The sequence below is a fragment of the Saccopteryx bilineata genome, chromosome 3, assembly GCF_036850765.1.
Source record: "Saccopteryx bilineata isolate mSacBil1 chromosome 3, mSacBil1_pri_phased_curated, whole genome shotgun sequence".
Classification (NCBI taxonomy): domain Eukaryota; kingdom Metazoa; phylum Chordata; class Mammalia; order Chiroptera; family Emballonuridae; genus Saccopteryx; species Saccopteryx bilineata.
The window spans coordinates 266674216-266701867 of NC_089492.1; the positions used below are offsets into that span (position 1 = coordinate 266674216).

The following is a 27652-nucleotide window of genomic DNA, read 5'->3' on the forward strand; positions in this document are numbered from 1 at the left end:
GTGTTGTCACTGCATGTGCCTGTGTATGTCTCTGAGTGTGTATGAATGTGTGTGTGCTGGTGTGACTGTGTCTCTGAGTGAGACTAGGTATCTGTGGCCTGTATGAGTGTGTGTGTGTGTGTGTGTGTGTGTGTGTGTGTTGGCTCTGTGAGAATGTATCTGAGCAGGGTTCATTCTGAGTCATCCACATCTGGGTTTCATTCCCTCCTTCTTCCTCAGGGGATTCCTGGTAGTGAGGGGACACGGGACAGAGACATCATACTTTTCAGAGGTCAGATCATCCCCTCTCACCAGGGACTCCTCTCCTTTCCCCCACTCCCACTCAGGCGAGAGGTGCATTGCACTTTCCACCTTGGTCCCCACCTTCACCTACTTCAGAAAGTGGCGCTCTGGTAGTGTCCTTGCTGCATGCTGGGGCCCCTGGTGGTAGTGGGGCCTCAGGTGAGCTGGAGTATGTGTGCTTCTTGGGGCCTGGGACCTTGTGTCATCTCAGTAATGTTTCACCAAAGGACCTTTAGAACTGGGGACTGGGGAGGCAGGAGGAAGCGTTGCCCTGCTCTTAGTCATCAGAGCAGGTGGATGTCCCTCAGACTTACAAGCTTGAAATTTCCAAGTTCTGGGTCATTGGTTCATTCAGTCTACTGGCTCCAGGTGGGTCTGCGCTGAAGCTCTTCAAAGTATTATTATTAATAATAATAAGCCAGTGCCCTTTTGTCAGTTCAGGGCTTTTGAGAAATGCTCCCCTCTCAACTCTTTATCGCCCCAGTAGTTCCGGGCAGCAGGCCGGCCAGGGTAAGCCATATAGGAAATTGCCAATATTCAACTGTTTTTGTTTTTTGCCTATAAAAGCAGCAGTTTCATGTAGTTCAGCCTAATATAATGCCAATTTATAGATGAGGATGTTGAGGATCAGAGGCGAATTCCATTTCCCATAATCCTGTACTGTTAGCAGTGGTACAGAAAGGCTCCAACCTAGGTCTTTTGGTGATTCAAGGAGCTATGTTGGGCCAAACTTAGGGAGTGATGCTCCATGCTGTGCTCTCTCTGACCCTGGGGGCACTGACCTCCACCTCTTCCCAGCATTCCCAGAATGCTGGGGCTACTTCTGCACCCAGCTGCCGAGGCCTGAAAAGGAGAGAGGGGGAGAAGAGAAGAAGGATCAGAGGGAGAGGCTTCCTGAATTGGCAGTGAATCAGGGTCTAAAGGGGAACCAGGAGGGCTAGGGTGGCAAGTGTTTCTAAAAAGAACATGAATATAGGGTAAACATCCTTAGACACCATCCCTCTATGCCCCCCCCCTGCTCCACTGATCTGACAGGCAGTACCCACTATGTTTTATGCCAGGGGGCTTGCGTCTAAGAAGTGAGCTTCTGTGTAGCTATAAAATGATGGTTAGAAGAGGAAGCTTAGAATTACTTAGTCCAACCTTTTAATTATAAAGTGAAGACCCTGAAGCCCAGAGAAGGGAGCGGACTTGCCCAAGGTCACACAGCAAATTTGTGGGTTCCTGGCTAGTCTTAGCCCAGAAACTTCACAACCCTCCATGTTGCCTTCTATTCCTGGAAATCCTCCCACCCCCATGCCCATCAGAGCTGAGTAGAGATTTGAGGAGGAGAATTAAAGACTCAATAAGCCTAAGACCTGGGACTCCTTTCCAAAGAGAGGAAGCTACAGATGCTTCTGGAGGTGAGGATTCCTAGCCATACCTACTGCCAATGTAAGCTCTGGGCTTGTCTTGATTCTTGCTGGTGAGGGGCTGGAGCTGCTGCAGGCCAGGCTCCCAGACTTTCTTCTGTGTCAGCTGCTGCTTTCTGCTGCTGCCTGGCACCTCACATCATCTCACTCCAGCTGATGTTGGGGCTTGAGCTGGATGAGCGCCATATTCTTTCATCCCACCCAGTTTCTGATGCATTTTGCCTTCATCTGGTCTTTCAGTTCCTTACTTTATGATTTTTGTTAGGCAGAGGAACTTCTAGGGCTTGTCTGATTTTGGAAAGATCTACAGTTACCCTTAAACCCTTTTAATTTAACCTTCTAGGAGTCTAGGGTAAATGATAATGATCATTGTTCCCATTTTACAGATGGGAAGACTGAAATTCAGAGAGGGGACTCTGGTTTTTTTTTCTTAATCTATTAAGATTAGTGGAAGAGGTTCTTGGAGTGAGGGGACACAGGGAGCAGATGGCAACAGAAGCTTTTATCTAGAGGGGCTTACACAGACCTTTCTCAGTGTTTTAGCATTCTGATGGGCAGGAAACCTTTCCAGAGTCTGATTTCATTCCCACTTGTTGGGTTCAAAGCTTTGTCTCTCTGTGGGAGTTGGAAGAACAGCCGTGTACCCTCCACTATACAAGCATTTGTCTCGATTCTCTCTTTACCCACCCGCCCTCCAGTCTGAAGGCTGCTGGCTTGGTGGGCATCCTGCTGTCTGGGGAGTCTGGGTTTGAGCTGGGGTGAAGCAGCAGCACCATCGTTATGGTAACAGGCTGCCAGCTCATCCTTGCTAATAACTTGTCAAGTCCCTGGGCTCAAATGCAGCATGCTTTCCCACTAGTCCTTCTCCCCATGTCACAGAAAGAAAAAGTGAGGCTATAAAGAAGGGACCTGTGAATAAGGGAGCTTGGGGAGGTGGGTGGCCTTGTTTTGGGGGTTGTAGCTGAAGAACTGGGAAGGTTACTTGGGGTCTGGTTTATACATATGATTGCATAATTTGCATATGATTGTATGGGCTGTTACATGTTGAAACACTCACAACACACTTGAATAAACATGTACACAGTGATGACATTTTCATGTGCTTTTACACATCAACTCACATATACACATGCTTCCAAGCATCAGAACATACTTGTGTATGAATACTGCCTCTACCATCTGCACATGAGACACCCAAGAAATCTGGGTTTGTGAGGGTGCCCAGGTATGTGGGTTGGGATCTGATCTTTTTCTGATGCAACTTCAAAGAGTCTTGTTAACAAAGGGACAGAATAGTCCCAGGGTTCCTTCTTTCTTACTTCCAGCCAAGAGCTCAGAATGAGAGTGGGCTGGGGATGGTGTGGCGGCCCCAAGCTTCCAGCCCCTGCTCTATGCCCTTTGAGCTCAGGTATTCTCTGCCCCTCTCACTCTCTATTCTTTCTCATCTTCGCTTCTTCCTGTGTGTAAATATTAAAGAGCTGAGCCTGCAGGGTTGATGTAGACATGGGGAGAGAATTAAATTAAAAAGGATTCCCTCACCCCCATCCCAACACCCCCACTCTGCAGTCCCCCGCTCCTGCATCCTTCCCTCTCCTTTCTCCCCTCCCCATCACTCAGTGCTTCTACATGTCTCTCCTCCCCCCAGTCCAGATGGGAGCTGGCTCCTTCAGAAAGGGGGCTCAGAACAGAGTGTGGGGAGCTACCTCTCTCTGCCTCCCCTCACTACATCTGCCTACAGGGCTGGGAGCCCCCACGTGAGTATTTATTTTATTTTTGGGGTGGTGGTTAGGAAGGAAAGTGGTGTTTAGAACCAGCTGTGAGTGGCGTTGAGAGGCTGAGGGCTGAAAGGAGGTGGGTGGGGTCCTGTCTCTAGGCTCCTTCAGGAAGCCTCGTGTCTGGGTTGCTTCTCTCTCTTTGGACAGAGACTGATGGGAGGGGTACTAGATGCCTCCGGTGGATGGGAGCAAGTACGGGAGGGGCAGGGGAGAGGGGCTTCTGTTCTTAAGAGGGTGTGCGGTAGGCTGGATTTCTGGCTACGGGGCCCGCTATCCCTGGGAGCTGTCCCGAGTGCTGAAAGGGACTCGGAGGGGATTCGCTCCTTTGGAGCTGTCCCGGGTCCTGAGTGGGGCTGCGTTGGAACCCGATGATTGAAAGGTGGTTGGGCAGTGCTGAGGGCTCACTAGAAAAATTCTCCCAGATGACCCACTTTCCAAGGACAGAATTCTTGGATGAAAACAGGTTTTGGGGGTCCTCTCGCTGGCTTTAGGCCTCACAGTTATTAGTGGTATTTCGAAAAGGGACGCATTTTTCTCTGTTTCAGTCCCCCCCACCCCTTTCCAAAACCAGCCTGCTGTGAGTGTGGGGGTAGGGTTGGAGGATGATATTGTGGTCGTGAGCTCTCTTCTCGCAGATAGTTTTGAGTACAGCTAGCTTGGGGGTACTGGTACCAGCCACCAGTCTTTTTTCTACTGGGTCCCAGAAGTTCAGGCTTAAGGCAGTTCTGGATTAGGATAGCTTAGGTTTTGCTGGTTAAGCCTGGGGTGGTTATAGCTCAAAAGTTAAGGATAATTTGACTATGTGGCATCCCTCTGCCCACCATGCCTTGGAATTTGGGACAGGGTACAGTAAAATATGCTGCAAGCCTCTCTTATGCTCTGCACACTCCAACTACAGCTCAGAACAGCATTTGAGAGAGACTTTCATTGGGGAGGAAGATTTCCAAGCAAAGGATTCAAGGAGTGGTTGGGGTCCTTCAGTGCCATGGACCAGAGAAGCAGGAGGCTACTGGAGATGGGGCAATGGGAAAAGAGAAAGAACTAGCAGGGAAAAGAAAACTTACACTGGGGGATAGGATCTGGGTTTCAATCCTCACTTCCCTTAGAAATCTTTTCCCTACTCACCTAGGGTCAGAGTCATCTCAGTTTCCTGGGTTCTTATATTACATCTTTGTAACTCTAAAGGGAATAGAGCAAGTAGTTATTTCTCCAGACCCCTTCTCTTGTTGTCCCAGGGGGAAGAGAGCCAAATGTCAGGACATGCAGATGAGACTGTGGGGGAACAACAGGCAGGAAGGGTTGCTGGCAGTTTTTACCTCCCATCCTCAAGAGCACAATCAAATATTCAAATAGGATCCTTCTAGAGGGGAGAGGAAAGAGAGGGTTTCCAGATGATACTGGCAAAATTAAGTGTGGCAGGAAGTTCAAGAAAAAGAGATTAGGTATCTAGAGACCCCAAACTGAACCACATCATCCCTTCCCAGGTGTGACTTCTAGTTAATGAGGAACCCTTCACCCATCATGTTTTTGATGTAACTCATCCAGTTGAATCCTCCCCATCTCTAGCTGCTTGGGAGGAGCTGAGTTTTCCTATGCTGTGGGTGCTGGGAGGTGGTGGGTGTGGGTGTGGGTGCCTGTTTGGGGAGGGGAGGTGTTTGTGCTCCACTCAGCTCCCTTGGTTACATAACAGCTTTGATAAGACTTTACTTTGGAGCTGCTGCTACTGCCTGAAGCAGTCACCCCTCCACCCCCACATGGAATGCTGGATGTCCACCCCCTTCTCCCAGGCCTCTTGGAGCGTCCTGCTATTCATGATCCAGTATTCCAGCAGCAGCTTTCCTGCAGGGAGGTGTCTTCAGCTTGCCTCCCTGCTCCCTACCCAGCTCTTGTTTTTTAAAAATACTCTCTTTATTCATTATCTTGATCCCAGGTCACCCCCTTTACATACTTAAGCCTCCAGGTCTAACCTTTCCTTGGCAGGGCCCTTGGGCTGGGCTGGGAGGGGTTCACTGAGCAGCATGAAGCTGCCCTCTAGGGAAGAAAGAGGCATTCCTAGGAGGCTTTAGGGCCCAGAGATAATTTTCTTACTGTTTCTTCTTTTGCTCCAATAATTGTTTTGGAGTCTGGGAGCAATGGACTATACCCAGAGGTACTGGGAGGAAGAACTCTGGCCTTGATATTTTCTCTTCCTCTTCCCTTTTAGAATTAAGGAGTTGTATGTACAGGGGATATGGACTGCCTCTTGGGCATAGTCTATTGGTAATAGAAACAACTTTCCAAGTAGGAGAAGTAGAAGACTGGTAAGGGTAGAAAGCAAATGCAAACTTGTGATGACACCTGGAGAGAATATGGACCCCTGGCGTTGTGCACAGGATAGAAGCCAGAGGAGGGGCTGGCTATCTCTGTTATTCCTTCCAGGGCATGTGCATGCGTATTTCTGCCTATTAGTGGGTATACTACTGTGTATGTGCACATGTATATGTGTGAGTGTGCTGTATGAATGGGTACAAACATTTATGAGTTTGTGTATAAGTGTGGACACATATACATATATGTATTTCTGACATGTATGCATCAATGTGTATGTGTAACTGTGAAGACAATTACTTAATTAAATCTATGTGTGTGGTGCTCACCTAGTAGTGCATATATGTGAGTGTAAGTATGCATGTGAACATATATGTGGGAGTACTTATATGCACATGTGAGTTAATGACATATGAATATGTATACATAAGTTGGGTCATACATGTGAATAAATGCAACAGAGAGAAAGAATATGGGAGAGATAGATTTATTCTGTTTGAACCCTGAGACTGTCCAAGAGTTGTTTTTCTCATAAGTTTGAACTTGATCCTTTTTGATGCCTGTGACTCTTCTCCAGAATGCAGGTTCCTTGAGATCTCTCAAATTCTCATGTCACGGGGACCCTATTGTCCCCCACCATCCATATGAAGGGAATTTTCAGAGGAGAAACCTGTATAGCTTTGGGGACAGCTGGGTAAGGAAGCTGAGCCTGAGGCTGATCAGATGCTGGGGTGCTCAGGGGTGTACGTGGTCAAAGAGTTTGGGGCTTAAACATTCACTTTACTACAGAGGTTTCAAGAATCAATCAGTTAGTTGGTTTAGTGGATGGAAGGGGAAGGGTTAGTATATAGGCCCAAGTGTGTGCATAATTCTCACAAATATGGGGCATGTGGTAATGTGTGTACCTGTATATGTGTATGTTACTTGTGTATGCCTTAACTGCATATGTCAGAACACAGGGTGGGAAAAGTAGGTTTACAGTTGTGAGTACACAAAACACAGAATTTATTTTATTTTGTGAGAGAGATAGAGGCAGAGAGAGGGACAGGTAGGGACAGACAGGCAGCAGGAAGGGAGAGAGATGAGAAGCATCAATTTTTCGTTGCGGCACCTTAGTTGTTCATTGATTGCTTTCTCATATGTGCCTTGACCGGGGGGCTACAGTAGAGCAAGTGACCCCTTGCTCAAGCCAGTGGCCTTGGGCTTCAAGCCAGCAATCTTTGGGCTCAAGCCAGTGACCATGGGATCATATCTATGATCCCACACTCAAGCCAGTGAATTCGAGCTCAAGCTGGTGAGCCCGTGCTCAAGCTGAATGAGCCCGCACTCAAGCCGGTGACCGCGGGGCTCAAACCTGGGTATTCTGCATCCCAGTCCAACGCTCTATCCACTGCGCCACTGCCTGGTCAGGCTATTTTTGAATTAATTATTAATTATTGTATTATTTTTTCAGATGAACAATTGTAAACCTACTTTTGCCCCACCCTGTAAGTGCACTTTATTTTTTTTACTTTCCATCATGTGCACACATGAAAAAATTTATAGGAATGATATCAACATAGGGAGTTGTTGACATGTACATACATGTTCATGCACATATATATGAACAGAGTTTGCAGAAATATGTGGGCATATGCTAACATTGGCCTGATTGCAACCTGTGACTGTACACATGTGCACCTTCCTCACCCAGGTTAATAACAGTCTTGTTTTCATCACATGTGACTCACGCAGTGCATCCATTCATTCAACCAGTGTTTATTTTATGCCTGTGATGTGCCATGGGACACTGGGGATGGTCCTTGCCTCAGGTAACTTAATCTAGAGAAGGTAAAAAACCTGGAACCAAGTAAGGAGACTACTAGCGAAGGTAGGAGGACCTACGTGATCATCAGGGCAGTGGGGACCTTTGAGGGGTTGGTCAGTTCTAGAGTGGGAAGGGAGCGGTTTGGTAAATGATCTAGAGGAGAGAAGGCCTTTAAGCCGAATCTTGAAGGTTGAACAGGTTTTCATCAGGTGAGTAACTGGAGGGAAAGATGTTTCAGTGACAGGACATGTCCCAGCCGGTCTCCCTCCCTCCACTTTTGCCGGCTCTTCTGCAGATTCTCCCCGGAAGTGCGGCCAGAGTAAGATGAGGTCATGCTTTTATAATGGCTTTCCATCTCATTCACAGTGAAGTACAAAGTGCTTAGTGGGGCCTGAATGACGTAAGTGTTGCGTGTAAAATAGCCCCCAGTGACCTTCCTGGAACTCAGGTACCACCCCAACATAGGCTTTCTTTTGGTTCCGCCTTGAGACCGCTGTCCTGGCTTTTCCCCTCAGCTGAAATGCTCTTCCCCTAGATGCCCATGGGACTCATTCCCTTCACTTTATTCAAGTTTTTGCTCAAAAGTCTCTTTTTTTGGGAGAGACCAACGTCTACGTTAAATAGTCCCTTGTCATTCTATCGCCTCATCCATATTAAAAACATTTTTTTAGCCCTTACCACCTCTTTATTTTATATATTTGTTTATCAACTCTCTTTTCCCACTAGAACATAAACTTTGTGAGAATGGGAACTTCACTTGTTTTGTGCACTGTCGTGTCCACTGTGTCCAGAGGAGTTCCTGGCTGGGAGTAGACATGCAGTACATACTTGCTGAATAAATGAAGTTTAGGTAGATCACGCTGGTGCCAGTGAGAAGAAGGAATGGCGCAGGGCCAGGATGTAAGGCAGGAAGACCAGTTAGGGACCTGTCGTAGTAGCTCTGGTGAGACCTTAAGATGACAGTGGCCCGATGTGGAACACTTGCAGTGGAGGTGGAAAAAAGCAGATACAGTGTACAAGCACACACAAAGCACATGCACACAGGTGCACAGACATGCAGAAGTATATATGTTAGCCAGTCAGATCTGTCTCAGTCAGTAGAGGAAGGCTTAGGAAGAAAGTAGAAGTGTTTTTATGTATGCATGTGGTATGTATGTCATATATGACACCCTCGGGCTAAGCCTGGCTGCCATTCTCCCTTCCTTTTGGATCTTGTCACCACCACCTCATATATGCTGATAGTGCAGAGGGCTGCCAAGCACAAGTCCCTCTGGTTCTAGTCAGTAAGTGATCCAAGGCTTCCCCCTTATGGAACAGGGTCCTGAACAGTGGAAAGGGTCTTAAGAAGTCAGAGCCAAGTGGTTTAGGAGACACGTGGAGAAAGGCATTTGGACCCAAGAGACGACCCAAGAAGTGACCCGAGAAGAGTGCTTGGAGTCAAGGGAGCTCAGGCCTGGCCTAGGCTTCCTGAGGTCAGACGTGGTGCGAGGCAGGACAGAATCCTCAGTCAGCATCTGCAGTCTAACCCCCACCTCGTTCGTTCCTTTCTTCCTCTCCCTTCTCCACCTCTGCTTCTCCCTCCTGCTGGAGTGGGTGCCTTGGCCAAGTATGGGCTTAGTAAGGATTGCGTGGTCCCCCCCTAGTCTGTGATGTGAATTCAAGTATGGGGGACACTCAGGGAAAGGGAACCCAATTTTCAGAGGACAAGCTGGGGGTTTGGTGGTGGGAAAGGAATCTCTCGAGTCTCAACTTTGCCTATTTTCCTCTCTTCCAAGAGAGCTTGGAGAATTGAGCTTGTGTTTCAGAATGAGGAACTGAGTTGAGACCCCAGACAGGACCAATCAGCTGCTAGTATGAAGGGTCTGCGATTTAGACGGTGGATAAAGCCAGGAGGAGGGTCGATGAGAAATGGAGGAAGCAATGGGAGTTGTCGGTTAGCCTATTTTCCTGCCATTCCCTGACCTCTGGGTAAAGGGGAGGGGTGTCAAGACCTAAGATCCTCTTTGAGAGTTTCTTTCCCAGACATTCAAGCCTGCGCCTGGGTTGCCTCGTTCCCAAGAGGGCAATACTAGAGCCCCTTGCAGGTTCTGGGGGGTGTGTGGGGCCTTCTGCCAATCTCCTCTCTCAGCTGGACTAGGGGCGGGGGCGCTGCAGCCGCTCCCCTCCCACCTGGGTTCTGAGCTTGGGGGTTGGGACGAAACAGCCGCTAGAGCCGCCCACCTGCCCGCGGTGTCATGGCAACGACTCTGCTCACGTGGATGATGAGGAAAGGGAGAAGAGAGGAGAGGAGACATCAGGACAGACGTGAAGATGGGAGGGGGTATCTCAGGGTCCTGCGTGCTGGAGCCCCTATCCCTCCAGCTGGCCCGGCTTTAGCTACTTTTACTTCACGCCCCTCAGGGTATGATGGGGCTTGTGCTCCAGTCCTGGCCTGAGTGTGCATGTCCTTGGGTGTCCTAAAAGTATGATGACCTTGGCCTCCTGTGCTGGGGGCCGGCGGGTTCTGGGGGAGATGGGGCTATGGCATGTGTGTACCTCTCTTTCTCTTCCCACCCGGCAAGTCCGGGATGGTGCCTGGGGCTGAGGGGATGAGAGCCCGACCTACTTCTCCATTTTCTCACTATTTTTCAAAAGAAAAATGACCCACTTTTCAGCCAATCGGACTGGAGCCTGTTCCCAGGCTGCTTGCCTTAGCCCCCCTGCCCAGGGCTCTACCCCATCCTCAGCCTATTAGCCACGTGCTGGACCCACTTCCTGAGGGAAGCAGGTGCACTTGTCATGCTGGGAGGGGTGAGCCAGGGCCTGACTGATCCAACTGCTCCACTTTGGACCCACCCCTTCAATGGTCACAGTCCTGGGCACTCTGAGTGTCTTGTCTACCGTCCCCAACCTCTTCCAGGACTCACCTTGTGAAAGGGCAGCCTGGGCTCTCGGTAGAGTGGGAAGACTGTACCCCTCCTCTCACTCTGCATTCGTGGATAGTGGTGGGCTGTCATCTCAGCTGCTCCAATTTACACCTGGAAAAAGAGAGCCTGTGGCACTGGAGAACTGTCTGTCTGTCTGCCTGCCTGTTTGTCAGTACTCCTCCCGAAGAACTCTCTTAGAGGGTTCTGTCTGTGCCTTTTCCAAGCCCTCCCCCCCTCTAGGATATTGGTCTGGGCCTCAGAGCCCCCTCCCTCCCTCAGCTATATTGGCCTGGCTGGCTTGGGGGGTGATTAGGGATTTAATTATTTAGTTTCTCCAGCTCAGTAGATTAATTCCATCCATCACAGGCAGGCTGAGCCTTCTACCCCTCTCAGGGCTGCCTGGCCAACCCCAGAGGGAGGGCGCATCATTGCTCACCTGGGTCTAGTATTGGATCTGGGAACAATGGATAAAGTTCTTGTTGGGGGAGGATTTGGTGTATGATATCGAGGAGGTGTGAGTGCCTAAGTGATGTGAACTGAAAGTGTGTGTCTGCTGTGTGGGGTATAAACATATAGGCACAATGTAAGGTTCTGTATATACAGCTTCGGTATGCACAAGCCTCAGTGTCCATTACATGAGAATGCACATGCATATAAATCCCATGGGAATGTTTGCATCTGTGCACAGTATGTATGTGAAGACAAATGCCATGTGAGTTGTGTTGGGTGACTGCATGGCTGTGTAATCTGCTTCTGAATGAACACATGTGTTCAGTTGTGAATAAGCACTTTTGGGAATATGTATGCCCGCGTGTGAGAGAGAGAAGGCAGGGGTGGATGTTTCCGGAGGCTGAGTGATGCATCAGGGCTCATTGGGGGTCCATCTGCTGGCCTCCTCAGACCAGTTTGATCAGAGAGGCACACTCCTTTAGCCCTACCGGGCTTGGTCTCTTAGAGATTGAGAGTACTGGGCCTAGACTCAGATTCAGATTCAAAATCTTCTTCCATCAACTGTTGTGACCTTAGACAACTTTCTTTACATTTCCAAGCCTCAATTTGGTCATCTATAAAGTGGGAGTAATGATGGTATCTAATGATTGTTGCAAGGACTACACAAAGGCAGTGTCTGAAGCACTGAGCATAATGCCTGCTCAGTTGTAGCCATTCTGAGCCTTAGACTTCAGAGGTTGTCTGGTCTGAAATATGTTCAGTACTTGAATCCATCCTATACCAGCTTCCAAAGTGGCCCTCTGACATCTGCTTGCATGCCTCCCTGGACAGGACACCCTCAGCTCTTCAGGGAACCCACAACATTCTGGATCAGCTCTGCCTGCTGAGGAGTTCTGTTCAGCTGCATGAAGTATTTCTCTCCTGCCTTCTCCTGTTTTTCCCCTTCCCTATGCCCCAGCTCAGGGGTGCTACTTCTTGATGGTTCAATCATTGATCCTGAACTTATTGAGCACCTACTATATGCCAGGTCTTGTCCATATAGAGAGCAGATGAATACTAGTTTTCAAGGAGCTCACAGCCTGCAAATATTTACGCTACAGTGCTGAAGTACGGGACCCACGATGAGTAGCAACTGCTATGCAGTGAATTGATGGGGAACACAATCTTAGGGATGCTGTCTTAGAAGAGAAGATACCTGAACTACATCAGAGGGCAAAGTTGGGAGGACATGCCTTCCATATGGACTGGTCTCACTTTCTGTGCTACCTGCTCTCCCCATGCTCTCTCCCTCTGTGGTCCTGGCTACGGCTAAGCCCAAACTCCAGAGATGAGAGGAGGGGCTAAGATGCCCTGGAGGACAAAGCCAAGGGGTGGGAGGTGCCACCACATGAATCTGGCAGTCAGCTAACTAATTGGCTCTGAAGGGTCCTGTGGGGCTTAGACCTGTGCTTGACTCCTCTATGAGAGAGGCCCAGAGGAGGAGACAGGCCCTGGTGTAGGCAGCCTCTGTCTCAGCTCACAGTGAGACCTTATAGGACAGTGTGCTAACTCAGGAGGCAGTCCCTAAGCTCTGGACTCCAGAGGGGATCCAGACATTTGGGCCAGAGGGTAGGAAAGGCCATGGGCCTAGTCTGGATGAGAAGCTCCTGCCCAGTGGACCTTGTCATTAGCTTTGGAGCCTACCTGTTGTTCTCCGATGGCCCTGGCAGGCTCAGGTCTGGCAGCATCCTGGAAGCCTGGGCAGCACCAGCCAAAATCTCATCAAATACATACAAATGAAAGAAGGCACTGGGGTGTTAGAGTCAGGAGAAGCCAACATATGGAGATGTGTGTGCCAGCTGCCTTGGGTAACTCAGTTTATTTACTCATTGCCAAAACCTTAAGAGATAGTTATTGTTATCCCTATTTTACAGGTGTAAAAACTGAGGTTCAGGTAGATTAAACAACTTGTCCATGGTTATGCAGGTAGCCAGCAATATGATGGTTGGAGGTGAATGATTGTCTTTCTGACATCTAACAATAAGGTCGCTGGGCCATCCCTTCCAGATCCTTGGAGTTGTTAAAGGGACTACCAGCCCTGGTTGAAGAGGTTAGTGGGGTCTGCAAATCAAAGGTCTCTAGTTCTATGAGGTGCCACCATCTTTGGCCACCAGGGCTGCTCTGCTGTCTCCAGCGTGCTCAAGGGGTGGGAGGTCTTCAAAAGGAGTCCAGGCAAATACCAAATCCCCCAGGGCTTCTCTGAAGCCTCGAGAGGAAAAAGAGTGGAGGTCCTTTTTGTGGGCTGTTGGTTATAGGAGTAGAGTGGGTAAGGGCAGCTAGTGAAGACTTGCATTCATGCGAAAGATATTTTTGAGCACCTGTTAGTGCCAGGCATTGTTCTAGATACTGACAATACTGCAGTGCATGAGGCATAGTCCCTGCCCTTCTGGGGCTTATATTCTGCTATGGGGAGACATACTATAAACATGTAATAGATAAAGAAGATAATTTCAAAGAACAATAAGTGTTATGAAGGCAATGAAACAAGTGATGTAGAGCATCCATGGGGGATGGTGCTCGACTTCCGTGAGTGGTCAGGAAAGGCCTCTCTGAGCTGAGACCCAGAAGATGAGACAGACAAAGCCATGGGAATATCTGGGGCAGAGCGTTCCAGCAGAGAGAACATCGAGTGCAAAGCCCCCTGAGGTGGGATTTTCAAAGCGACTATAGGTAGTGCAGGTTATGCACAGGCTGAGCGTTGTCCAGTGGGTTCAGGAGATGGATTTAGATTTGGGTCTGCCTAAATGTCTTGAGTGTTTTGGAGCAGTAAGCCCATTTTCTGTGAAATTCTTACTTTAAAACCCCAGGAAGAATTGATTAAATAAGGTAATAAAGGTGGATGAGAAACAGCCCAAACCTTCCTCCTATTTTGTGTTTTCTTCCTTCTCCATTTTCTGGGGCAATGAAAGTAGGAAGAGGTTTTTCTCTGGGGTCCTAAGGGCTGGGGTTGGACACACGGCATGTTGAGGCTTCAGCAACAGGGCTGGGTTGAGAGAGGCCAGGGGTGAGGATGCCAGTCCAGCTACAGAGATCCTGCGGAAGGCAGCTGGGCGAAGCCAGTGTTGAAATGGTCTAGGGGGCTCAGGCAGAACTGGATGCAGGAGGAAGTGGATTAAACAGCTTGTCTATGGTTATGCAGGTAGCCTGCAATATGATGGTTGGAGGTGAATGATTGTCTCTCTGACATCTAACAATAAGGTCGCTGGGCCATCCTTTCCAGATCCTTGGGGTTGTTAAAGGGATTACCAGCCCTGGTTGAAGAGGTTAGTGGGGTCTGCAAATCAAAGGTCTCTAGTTCTATGAGATGCCACCATCTTTGGCCACCAGGGCTGCTCTGCTGTCTCTGCTAAGGGAGAAATGCTTATTCACGGGCTCTGGAGTATGGGCTACAGGTCAGAGGCTCTCTGTTAAGACTCCCCAGGAGCTAGCAGTTTCACAGTGGACACACGCAGCCCCCCAAGCTGCTGTCGGGAGTGGAGAACTGAACAAAGACCCTGAGACAGAATCCTGGTCATTCTGGTTAAGTTAACACAGGGCAAGGGGATGAGTAGCAGTAGGCAAAGCCTGAAACATTGGGGTCCCAAGGACACACATTGCTCACCCACGGGCATGGACGAGCCCAGGCCTACAGCAGCCAAATGAGTTCCAGGCCTCACCTGCTGCAAGTTCTGCTGTGTTGGAACTGGTATGGGGATGACCTCATAGGCTCCAGTGTGAAGGGACTGGATGGGCTGATCCCCAGCAAGAGAGCAACTGTACCCCTTCGCTGCCATCTGGACCATCGTGTCCTGCTTAGCACTCTCCTGGACAGCTTCGTGAGGAAGGAGTGAATCAGTTAATATTTGATATTCGAAACCTTTTTCTCTGCCCAAGGCATCATTTTGTGTTAGCCTCTGCAACACTGGCGTTTGTCCTTCACACCTGGGTCCCTAGGTGCCCAGGCATGGACAGTCTTGAGTAAGAACTGTTTTTCTTCAGCAGAATATCTTTGGTCTTATATGAGTGCCCCCGAGAGATTAAGTGACTACCCAGGGACACCCTGAAAACCAATGGAAACCATGAACATGAAAGCACAAATAATGATTGCTCCCTTTACTGAGGATTCTGCATGGTACGGTACTAAGGGACTTACATGCTTTACCTCGTCAACCATCATGTCATCAGTCCCTCTCTGATGGCTCTATTGTTATCCCAGTTTTACACATGAGGAAATGGGCTAAGGGAGGTGAGTCACCTGCCCAAGCACACATAGCCAGTGAGTGGAAAAGGACTTGAACCCAGACAGTCTACACCATAACTGCTTTGATGCAGGGAGTTTGTGAGTCACCTAGGTTCAGATGTGTTGTACAATAGAATTGGGCACCTGAAACCTGTATAGCTATGCTGACCAGTGTCACCCTAATAAATTCATCAATAAAAATAAAGAAAGAAAGGGAAGTCAATTGATCTGGCTGGGCAGGGCTCCGAGGGAGAGGAGAGAGCCCTGACTCTTTCCGCTGCAGCCCTTTTCCTTCCCTCATTTTCCATTCTTTTTCTGGAAGGTAATTGCTTGGGGCAGTGACAGCCTCCTGGCGAATTACACAGCTGGTTTCCCAGTGAGATTTGTAACAACAACCCCGCCAGCCTGGCAGCCCCCAGCAAGTTCCGGTTTAAGAAACTAATTGCTGGATTGTGTAGTTGGTGCTAAATTGGGTAATTTCTTGGTGACGGCATGTGTGCCACTTCTTCCATTCCCAGATAGATTTGAGCTGCATCAGAGGATTTGTCACACACCGCGCCCTCCCAGGCTCCTTCACTCTCCACTTGCCAGCCAGCCACAGGCAAACGCGATAGTGACTGCTTCCCTGGGTCCAGAGATTTACCCTGTGGGCAGCTCTCTGTACCCTGGGATTGTAGGGAGGTGACTTGGAGCAGTGAAATAGGGAACATAACACCAGCACCCAGAGTTGTCACAAGGCTGCAGGGGGCTTTCTTTATTCTGTACTTATCTGACCTTGGACTTGGAACAAACTCAGCACTTACTGCACAGGGGGAAAGGCTAAACCACACTCTGGTTAGCTCTAGAGTATGTGGTATGGGTGAGGTTTTTAAAAATTTGTTTCCTTTTTTAATAAAATTCATTATCATTGCTGTGTCTTCAGAATGGCATTTAATAAATTGAGCTCCTCTGGGCTGGCATCACAGGTGGGAGAAAAGCTAGGGCAATGGAGTGAGACCACATTGGATTTGATGTCTGACTTTTGCCACCAACTCTGTAGCCTTAAGCAGGCCGGTTAGCCTCTTCAAGCCTCAGCTTCTCTTCTGTCAACTGGGAAGAGGGATAATATCTATCCCTTGGAATAGTTGTGGGGATTAAATAAAATGTCACAAGTGAAAGGATCTTGTTCTTTGTAGGCTCACAGTCACTCAGCAAACATTAGCCATATGCCAAGCATTGTTCTCAGGGTTGGGGATCATGCAGTGAATAAGATTGATGAAATTCCTGTACTTGCATGGAGCTTACATTCTAGTGGGAGAGACAATCTCGGGAATCACTCAAATTGAAAGTAATAATGATTGAAGAGCTAGACAGCTCCGTAGTGCCTTGAGAGCAAACAGCAGGGAGATCTGACCTAGTCAGGGAGACCAGAGAACGCGTCCCCAGCAAGCAACAACTGGGCTGAGATCTGAAGGGTATGTAGGAGTTAGCGAGGCAGAGGGGGTGGGCAGAGCTTTCTGTACAGGGGGAATAGGCCCCGTGGTGGGAGGGATCCTGGGACTGCAAAAGGCCTGGCCTGGCTGGAGCAGAGGAAGTAGGGGGAAGCATGGTGTGCGGGAAGGTTGGAAAAGTAGGAAGGGCCAGACCTCGCAGCCTTGTTGGACAGGTTAAGGTGTTTTATCCTAAGAACATCAAGGAGCCAGTGAAGAGTTTTAAGCAGATAAGTGACATGATCAGATTTGTGTTTTCAGATGACCATTTGGATTGGATCAGGGTAGGAACTGCAGCAGGGAGAGAGAGCAGTTAGGAGATATTGCAGACGTCTAGGCAGGAGGTGATGTGTTTAAGGTCGTTGGATTAGTTAGCAGTGCTTTCTGCTGCAAATAACGGAAAATCTGGCCAACAGTGATTTAAATAAAGAGGAGTTTGTTTCTTACCATATTTAGGCCTGGAGGAAGGGTAACTGCTTGTGTTGGTTCCATGGCTCAGTGACTCCAAGACGAGCATTTTTGCAATTCTCTAGGCTTTTCTCTTGGTGGCAAGACAGCTGCCTTAGCTCCAGCATCATGGTTATGTTCCAGCTGAGAAGAAAGGGGGGAAGGATGGGACTAGCAAGATTCACCCCCTTTTTTATCACAAAGGCAAAATCTTCTTTAGAAACCCTTATGCAATTTTTATGGATATTTCATTAGCCAAAAGTGAATCATATATTCTCCAGTTCCATGGGAGGCCGGGAAAGGGGAAAGGAGGTGGAAGATGAGTTTTAGCTAGTCAGCTAACGATAATGTGGTAGATGTGAAAATAAGTGGGTAGATCTATTGTTAGGAAGCAAAATTGAGAATTCTTGATGAGGAATCGAGTTATTAGTCTCCTCTTTGTTTTTCCTCTATATTGATTATGTTCAGTAATAAGATGGCATCAGGAGGAATGTGATCGTAAAACATAATCCAGTGGAGGGAGCCTAAATAATGAAATCTATATCAATTAAATCTTTTCTTTAGTTAATCCATAAATTGGATATCTCCTTCCCTCAGTAAATTGGATTTGATTGTATTGTTTACTATTAGGACACTGGGACTTTTGGAAATCTAAAATAAAGGCTTTTACATAAGGGATTACATTGTATAATCTTTTAGTTTATAAAACGGTTTCACATACGTTGTATAATTTGATATTAAAATCCTGGGAGATAGGTGAGCTAGTATCATTAGGCTTAGAGAGGGCAGGTCACTCGGCTGGTGTCACACCTGCTGGTCTCAGAGCTTGTATTTTTTCCCACTAGACAGTGCTGCCGTATAAGACATGGATAAGGGAGTTGGAGGTGATTATTTGGAGAGGAGCAAGTACTCCTCTGAGACCAAAGCTGGGAGAATATGGATGGGTTGGTGCTAAAGAGACTGAAGTTTGGTAAGATCTTCATGAGGGCTCAGTGGCTTGTCAGCAACACCTGTGTGGGGTGGGGGTGGGGGTGGGGGTGGGAAGAATCTTGGGAATGTCCACCCTTGGGAAGCTCACTGTGAGGCTCCAGCTTGATGTGACCACACGCAAAACAAATAAGATGGCAGTGGTTTCAGCCCAAGTGGCCTTTGATGCTGTGTGTCAGCTGTGGGTCCTGCCTGAGGGCAGGAGAGGAGGACCGTGCCATGGATGAAAGACTAGGTTATCCAGGTTTCTTTCTAAAGCAGAGAGATGCCGCCAGCTACTTTTCTGACAACAGTTTGTGAGACTATCTTGGTTTAAAGTCACCTCTGCTTTTGCAGAGAAAGGTAATGAGAGAGAAGAATTGTCACCTAGAGCCAGGCAGTTGATCTCTGTGTGGTCATCCCAGTTTTCCTCCAGGCAAGATAACCAGTGGCTGCTCTAGCCCAGGCCACAGGGTGGGCTGGGGGGTGGGTGGGTGTGTCTCACCCTCTCCTTTGTGGAAGATTCCCAGGAAACTCCACAGTCTTCTTCACAGTTTCACAACCCTCAGGGTCAGGGAGTTCTTCTTGATGTCTGACTGTGTCTTCTCCACTACTATTAATCATGCCTGCAAAGCTAGTTCTTCTTCCTGATATCCCTGTGTCTAATAATGGCATCATTAGTCTTCTAGTCACGGCTCTTGCAAATGTTAGAGTTGTCTTCTTTTCTGACTCTCTCTCTCTCTCCCATCTCTTGACAGCATTTGCCAAACACTAAATGTCTGCTGAGACTCCTACCCCAGCCCTTGGAGTTCCTTATTTGCCCATCTCTTCTGCCTTTGTGCCTGCTGTTTCCACCACTGGGAATTCTGTCTTCCCCACTACCTTTGTCCTTGGGAAACACAACCATCTTGTTCCATCTCAGACACACTCTTCTTTGGGAAGCCTTCCTCAATTTCCCTATTATATTGGGTTTTGCTCTCATATGAACTAGCCTAACATCTTGGTACCTCTTCCAAGCACAGTCATTTATTCATCTACCTAGTAAATATTTATTAAGGATCTGCTCTGAGCAAAGCCCTGAGTTAGGTGTTGGAGATCCAGAGATAAATAGGATTTGCTTCCTACCCTGCAGAAGACCACATTCTAGTTGGGGAGACTGAAACTGAAGCAGACAATTTCAATGCAGCATGATAGTTGCTTTCATGGGGAACCCGGAGTGTTGTAAAAGCCCAATAGAGAGGCATAACCCAGAATAAGAGTACAGAAAGTCTTTGAGGGAAGGTGGGGCTTAATATGAGCAAGTAGGAAAGGGAAGGGGCTGGGGGAAGGAGGTGGATGGATGAAAGGAAATTCTAAGAGGAGGGACTAGTTTGTGTAAAAATACAGGGACCTAAAATAACCCTGTTATATAAAAGGTTGTTCCCCTGTTAGACTGTAAGCCCCTCAGTGACAGGGATCTCATTTACACCAGGAGTCTTGATTATGGTAGTTGCTGAACAAATTTTTGTGGCATGGAATCATATTTGAGGGCGATGGAAATGCAGTGGCTCAGCACCATGGACAGATCACTAAGACACCTGCAGTTGGAGGTAGTCCAACCTGTAAGCTCATTTCCATGTATTTGCATAATGGAAAGCCAACCTCATTTCCCTGGGGGTTCAAAGACTCTGCATCATGGGGGATACAGTCAACTCTGGTTTGGGGTGGGGGTTGAGAAGGGAACCAGAGGCTGATTCTCTGAGGCCTCTGAGAGAATCTCTCCCCTTTGCTCTCTTCACCATCCTTTTCTTTTCCATCAGGAGCCAGTGAGCCTTTTGAAGTTAGGATTCTGCCTGGTGGTGGAGATCCTGACACCAAGGATGGGACACCCAGGATGGTGAGTGGTAGGAGAGTCTGAGAGATGGGGATTAAATTGAGGTTCACAAATCAGAATAACGGCTTTGCATCTTGATTTAAAGCGACTCGCCCACTTCCTGGCTTTGTGACTGCACTATCTGAGCTCAGTCTTCTCATGGGTAAATGTCAGTGGGACCAGAGAATATTAGTTATGCGCAGTACCTGATACTTAGCAAGTTATTGGGAAATAGTAGGAGAAGAGCTGTGAGTAGGATCTGGAGGAAGCCTGAGACATGGTGGGTGGATATTGGGAGGTGGTAGTAGGGAGCAAGGGAGGATGAGTCTTGAAGGGGCTGTTTTCTGGAGTCTTTGAGGCTGTCATCCCCTCCTAGTCAGCAGATGGCCCAGGAGCCTGGTCTGGGATGAGGGAGGGCACCGTCTGCCAGCATCTCAGTCCCTGTTTCTCCTGCTGTCACCCCCTCCTGCCATAGCTCCTGTCCTGGCAGCTCTGAAGTCCTGATTGGAGGCTGTTCTTGCTGAGAGCTGACCTCTCTGTCCCGCAGCCTTGGCAAGCCTGGGATGGGGGCCAGGGGCACTGCTTCCAACGTTTTCTCTCCATCACTGCCCTGCCCTGGGAGCCCACTGTTCCTGGGAAGAGGCACTCCTAGGTTTCAGTCCAGTTTAGGATTCAGACGCTGCCACATACAGCCAGCATTCCCCCCATTTATGCTTTCTCGTCTCTTCATGAGTCCTCTCTAGTGGAATGGGGGTGACAGGTCGGGATCAAAGGCAGAAGGGGAAATTTCTGTGGGGAATATTTGAAACCCGGAAGAGGAAAGGAGCCATCTCAGGTTATTCCTCTTACCTCAGTCATGGAGGAAGGGAGAATGAGCCTGTAGCCAGATAGAAGGAACAGGGTGTGGAAGGAAGGGATAATCAAGCTGGATATACAGAGTTGAGCCTGGCTTCTCTTTGATTATTGCTGTTGAGAGCTGTGACCCCGAGACCTGGCTTTTCACAGCAGTGGAAGTGGGTAGGGATGGGTCAGAGGTGTGGCTTTGGATCATTTTGTGTCAAGTCAGCTTGTTAAAAGCCAGTTCACCTAATGACTGGTTTCTTTGAATATTTTGTACATCTGTTTGGGTATCCTTTTATTTTTGGTAACCCTGGGATTTAAAAAAACCAATTTGGCTGAGGGCATTTCCTCTTGTGAATAAGTATTTATCAGATTGCGGCATTTGATGAATGATGGTATTATTTTGTGCCCTTGTAAGTGTCTTTGTCTAGTATGACTCTTCTAAGGAGTTTAAGCCCATTTGTGGAAAGATAGTACAATTAATCATCGTAAATTAATATGCATTACCTAAAGGGATACCAGAATACCTAATAACAGATAGTTTTAGGTAAAGTGGCTTATTGTTCAATCTGAATTCTTTTTCTCCCTGTTTTCCCAGGCGGTTCCTGGGGCCTGGCCCCCAACACTATGAAGAGCCCTTGCTGAGGCCATGAGGGGTTACCATGGCGACCGAGGCAGCCATCCCCGCCCAGCCCGCTTTGCTGACCAACAGCATATGGACGTGGGCCCAGCTGCCAGGGCCCCGTACCTGCTGGGCTCCGGGGAGGCCTTCTCCACCGAGCCCCGCTTCTGTGCCCCGAGAGCTGGCCTGGGACACCTTTCTCCTGAAGGGCCTCTGAGCCTGAGTGAGGGGCCCTCAGTAGGCCCCGAGGGAGGGCCAGGGGGGACTGGAATTGGGGGGGGTAGCAGCACCTTCCCCAGGATGTACCCCGGCCAGGGCCCATTTGACACCTGTGAAGACTGTGTGGGCCACCCACAGGGCAAGGGTGCCCCCCGCCTGCCTCCTACACTCCTGGACCAGTTTGAAAAGCAGTTGCCAGTTCAACAAGATGGCTTCCACACACTACCTTACCAGCGAGGTCCAGCAGGGGCCGGGCCTGGGCCTGGGCCAGGGCCGGGGTCTGGCTCTGCCCTGGAGGCCCGTAGCGAGAGCCCCAGCCGCATCCGGCACCTGGTTCACTCTGTGCAGAAGCTCTTTGCCAAGTCCCACTCTCTGGAGGCCCCAGGGAAGCGGGACTATAATGGGCCCAAAGCTGATGGAAGAGGTGGCTCTGGCGGAGACAGCTACCCTGGCCCAGGCTCCGGAGGCCCCCACACCTCCCACCACCACCATCACCACCACCACCACCACCACCACCAGTCCCGGCATGGCAAGAGGAGCAAGAGCAAGGACCGCAAGGGGGATGGGCGGCACCAGGCCAAGGCCGCGGGCTGGTGGAGCTCTGATGACAACTTGGACAGTGATAGTGGCTTCCTGGCGGGTGGGCGGCCTCCTGGGGAGCCAGGTGGTCCATTCTGCTTGGAGGCCCCAGATGGGTCCTACCGGGACTTGAGCTTCAAGGGGCGCTCGGGCGGGTCAGAAGGCCGCTGCCTTGCCTGCACGGGCATGTCCATGTCACTGGATGGACAATCGGTCAAGCGAAGTGCCTGGCACACCATGATGGTCAGCCAGGGCCGGAATGGATACCCAGGGGCCGGGCCAGGCAAGGGGCTCCTGGGTCCAGAGGCCAAGGCCAAAACCAGGACTTATCACTATCTGCAGGTGAGGCTTTGGTGGGGGTGGGGAGCAGCGCTGTCAGCCCTCACCGCGTTGTCACCCAGTAGGCTATGGAAAGGGTTGGATGGAAGTCAGCTGTCACCATGATTGAGGGTCTGGATGCAGGGAACTTCTGCCCTGCTTCATTCTGTGAGACCTTGAGCCCTTTTTGGGACCTCAGTTTTCCCAGTTGCCCAATGAAGGGGCCTTTCTCTTCTGATGTTGTGTGTCAGTGCCAGGAAGACTTCCCCCATGACCTGCTGTTTTGGACAAGCTGTGCTGGCCTGTGTCTTGTGAGGCTGGAGGCGCAATGAGGTTGAGGGTAGGCAGTGGACAGGACAGCACGGTGCTCCCTGCTATCACTTCCCTTGAGATTGGAGGTCAGCAGTTGGAAAGCAGTTCTCCTGCCCCCAGGCCTTCTCCAGACCTCTTTCTTTCACAGATTTGGATGGTCCAGATATTATTTGAATATGAAGGTCAGTTCCAGAATGTGCCTCTGCTGGGGTTTGTCATCCTGGGGTGTGCGTGGTAGGCCACCGTGAGGCTGTGGAAGAGCCTTGGGAGCCTGTCCTGTGGGTTTTCCTAGTGAGGACACGCTGAAGTCTGAGTCAGGACAGGGCTTCCTGGGATTGGGTGGGGCAGCTGATGGCTGACATGCTGTCCCCGTCTTGTCTTGTCTCGTCATGGTGTATGCAGATGAGGCTCGAAGCTCTGACTCCTGTTTCTCATGGAGCCTTCATCCATCCCCTACTGTCCACTCCCCATCTTCTTACTGAGATGGGTTAGGGGCTGGTCTCACCATCAGCTTTCTTCTCCTCCTCTGTCTTAGGCACCCTTCTCATATTCCTGAGGCCTCCCATAGTTTTAGGAGGAAAAGTCAATACAGTTCTAGAAGTCTAGTAGATTTAGGATTATCCCCTCAACCCACATTCCACCTAGTTAATCCACAGTCATTCATTCATTCCTGGGTGCTAGGGATACAAAGATAAAATCACAGATGCTGCTTCTGAGGAGCTCAGTTAAGGGGCGGGACAGACAAGGAAGCAGACAGAATACGGTGCGATAGGCTGTGATTGGAGAGAGTGCTGGGCACCATGGGACCACAGAGGAGGCATCTCTCTTACCCCAGGATGATGGTGGCCAGAGCAGCTTCTGGGAAAAATGTCCCCTGAACTGAGTTTCAGTGCAGAAGTGGGTTAAGGTTATTCCAGGAAGAAGCCACAGCATGTTCAAAGCTGTGGGGATGGAGCTTGTATGTGTCTTGTGGGTGTCACTGGTGTTGCTGGTAAGTTGCTCACACACTCTCCTGGGTGGGGAACTCATGAAAACTCAAGGGAACAAATAGGTCACAGTGGAAGCAGGGAGGGGTAAGAGACAGAAGGGGAGGTTGGAGACTGCTAGGATTCAGGACTTCGGGGTTGGCCTTGGATTGTCCCCTCCCTGTGTACAGAGGTTCTCTAAGCTGGCAGTTGAAGGATTCCACAGGGTGGGAGTACCAACCCTTCTCCCATAACCAAGCCCTCGTCATTTCTGGAGCCTCGCCACCACGCCGCCGCTGCTTCCTGCTGCTACTCCAGGGCTGCCCTGACCTCCCTGGGGGCTTCCTTTTTAATATGCACCTCACAATGTCCTGCAGAGGAGCCCGGAGCTCCGCAGTGGTTACAGAGCGGGAGCCCTGCAGTGTGGCAGAGCAGGCCCTGGCTGTCCCATCTGCTGGCCTGCCTCTCTCTGCCTGCTTTGGCTCCTGTTTGTAGAGTGTGGGGGAGGGGAACGATCCATTAGGGTTTGGGGTTTTAGGGTATCTTAAAGACTGAGAGGTCTGAACCCATTTGGGAGAGAACCAGGGGCTGCAGGGACCTTCCAGACAGTCAGGTGCTTCACTGGGACAAAAGCAGAGGAAGCTGACCCCCCTCAGACTATGTGTCTTTGTTGGATCCCCAACACTTTTATCAAGACCCTGTTCCTCTCACTGAGCCCCAGCTCTCCCTTGACTCTGTCCCTCCCTGTGAGTTTCTTCCCGGGGCCCCATCCCTGGGTCCCTGTGTGCACACCGATCTCTGTCCCTTCACCTAGTCTCATCTCCAGAGTCTCTGTCTCTACCCTGACTCTCTCAGGCTTCCTGTCCCACCCCAATTTAACCCCCCTTTTTAAAAAACAAACAAACAAACAAACAAACAAACAAACAAGTATCTTAAATCTTCACTCCCTTCCCCAGCCCTCTCCTCCACATCTTCATTTACACTTACTCTTTTTTTTAATTTTAATTTTTTATTTTTTTTAATTATTTTTTTTACAGAGACAGAGAGTCAGAGAGAGGGATAGACAGGGACAGACAGACAGGAACGGAGAGATGAGAATCATCAATCATTAGTTTTTTGTTGCGTGTTGCAACACCTTAGTTGTTCATTGCTTTCTCATATGTGCCTTGACCGTGGGCCTTCAGTGGACTGAGTAACCCCTTGCTTGAGCCAGAGACCTTGGGTTGAAGCTGGTGAGCTTTGCTCAAACCAGATGAGCCCGCGTTCAAGCTGGCGACCTCAGGGTCTCGAACCTGGGTCTTCCGCATCCCAGTCTGACGCTCTATCCACTGCACCACCGCCTAGTCAGGCTACACTCATTCTTTACAGTGTAAACTGCCATGGGCTCCCCCACGTTTCTGTGAGCCCACCTGTAGACTCATGTAGGTCCCCAACCGACCTCATCCCCTTCCTTCTTGGCTCAGGAGGTTCCAGGACCACCCATCACAGGCCGATGCCTCTAGCAGGGATTGAGCCTGTCTTCCCAGGGTTCCCTCCATCCCTGTCTGTGGCTCTCCTCCACATTTAAAGATTATTTATCTTTACTGGCTCTTTCCCTCATCCTGAAAACATGCCCAAGTCTCTCATCTTCAAAAAAAATTTTTCCTCCACCCCATTTCTCCTTCCATCTCCTGTCTTCCCTTCATATCCAAGTTCTTAGACACAGATCCCAACTTACTCACTTCCATCCCCCCTCCCCTTTACTGCAGTCTGATGTCCACACCCCATCCTCTAAAATGTCCTGGCAATGGTCTCTTGAGAGTCTTCATTGAAAAATGCCTTTCAATGCTGATAATAATAATAGTTAACATGTATTGAGCACTTACTATCTGCTGGCACTCTGTATTGGCTCATTTCTCCTTCCCCCTAACCCTGTGAAGTAGGCATAATTACCAATACCAATTCAAAGATGAGGAACTGAGGCTTAGAGATTAAATAGCTTTGCTCTAGTTCAGTTCACCTAGCTAACAGATGATGGGGCCAGAATTTGAACATATATTTAAATCCTGAGCTGGAATTACTAACCTCTGAATGCACTTGACATTTGACATTATCAACTTTTATTCTTGAAATGTCTCCTGTTTCCATGACATGTCATTCTCCTGACTTCCCTCCTACCCTTCTGCCCACTCCTTCTCAGGTGACTTCACAGGCTCCTCTTCCTTTCTTTGCAGTCCCTTTTTAAATGTTAGTGGATCCCTCCTCAACTCTCTCTTTTTTCTCCTGGGCTCTTTCATCCACTCCAATGGATTCAGCTGCCGCCCATGACTCCCACATATCTGCCTCCAGCCCGAATCTCTCCACTGAACTGCAGAACCAAACATCCAACCACCTGCTCGACAGTCTTCTGCCAAACTCAGGGTGCTCAATCCTGAGCCTGCCACCTTCCCCCACCTGTTTCTCTGGGATTCTGTGGCTCTGAGCGACAGCACCATCCCCCAGGTCCCCAGCCAGCAGCCTCCCAGTCATCCTCGACTCTTCCTACCCCCTCACCCCCCACATCTAATCAGGCTCACTGATGCTCCTTAATACCTCTCATTTCCATCTCCACTTCCCTCTCACTGTCAATTGTCTTAATTTAGGCCTCATCACCTCTTGCCTGGGTAACAGCAGCAGCCTCCTAATTAATTGGTCTCTCTCCTGCCACTTGAGCCCCTGCCCTACTCCTGGCCATCTACAGTCCATCCTCTGGACTGTTGGAATGCTCTTTTTGAAACACAAATCTGATGTCACTCCCCTGCTTCAAACCCTCTGTGGCTTATCATGGACAGCAGGGAGGAGAGATGGAGGTTTTGAGACAGAAGCAGGTTAGGCGGATGAAGGACAAGTAAGGGCGAAAAGGGACTGAGGTCAGGTGATACTTCACCGCTGGGAGGTGGGTTGTCACAGGTCACTTTGGCCTTTGATCTTCAACCTTGTGACACCTAGCATCTCACTGCCAACCCAGACTGTCCAGGTGGCCCTCAATTAAGTAGGAAAATGTCCACTTAGAATAGTAAGGCATCTCCTGTAAGGGAGGGTGCGGCCCTGAGCCCTGCCTCCTGCTCTGGGTCTGCATGCTCCCCAGTGTGCCGGCCCAGGTCAGGGTGGAGCGCCTCCCACAGGCAGTGGGGGTTCAGGAGGGATGTATCTGAGAGACAGAGGCCCCTGTCCCTGCAGGTGCCGCAGGATGACTGGGGGGGTTACCCCACTGGGGGCAAGGATGGGGAGATCCCCTGCCGCAGGATGCGGAGCGGCAGCTACATCAAAGCCATGGGGGATGAGGAGAGCGGAGACTCGGACGGCAGCCCCAAGACATCTCCCAAAGCGGTGGCTCGGCGCTTCACCACCCGCCGCTCCTCCAGTGTGGACCAGGCCCGGATCAAGTAAGGGCTGGCAGGGTCGGGGTGCGGTGGGCGGGGCAGCGTGGGTGGGAAGCTGCTGGAGGTCCCTGCGGGAGCTGCATGTGGAGCACCAGTCTTCCCTGCTTAAAGTTCAACTGGGAAGTACCAGAGTCCTCCGTGTAAAGAAGGGGTCCCTCTGATAGCCCCTACCTGAGTGCCCCTTTTACCCAGGAGTCTTCTGGGGGATCTCCGACTGGGGGTTTCTGAGGGCTAGAACCTGCTCAGCCCCCCCCCACCCCCATGCTCTCACCCCCCTCCCCTGCCTCCTCACAGACCCCCATTCTGAATCTGGAATTTTCACCTTTCCCAGCTGCTGCGTCCCACCCCGGATCCATCCCCGGAGCTCCATCCCTGGCTACAGCCGTTCCCTCACCACGGGACAGGTAGGGAGAGGCCCAGCATGCCTGACGGGAAGGGCGGGAAAGGGATACAGTCTGTGTTCAT

At 49.8% G+C, this 27652-nt stretch overlaps 1 protein-coding gene across 4 annotated transcripts in view; it reads left to right on the top strand.

Moving 5' to 3' along the window:
- DLGAP3 (DLG associated protein 3) overlaps positions 1–27652 on the top strand; it is a 102925-nt gene that overhangs the window by 40930 nt on the left and 34343 nt on the right. For 3 of the 4 annotated variants that reach the window (XM_066269707.1, XM_066269709.1, XM_066269706.1), the window contains exons 2-5: positions 19879–19955; positions 21370–22533; positions 26985–27190; positions 27519–27591. In XM_066269707.1, the coding sequence (XP_066125804.1) occupies positions 21421–22533; positions 26985–27190; positions 27519–27591 (1392 nt within the window). In that variant the 5' untranslated portion in view covers positions 19879–19955; positions 21370–21420. Of the gene's footprint in view, positions 1–3396; positions 3449–19878; positions 19956–21369; positions 22534–26984; positions 27191–27518; positions 27592–27652 lie in introns of those variants that run through there. The other variant, XM_066269708.1, reaches the window with a different exon arrangement.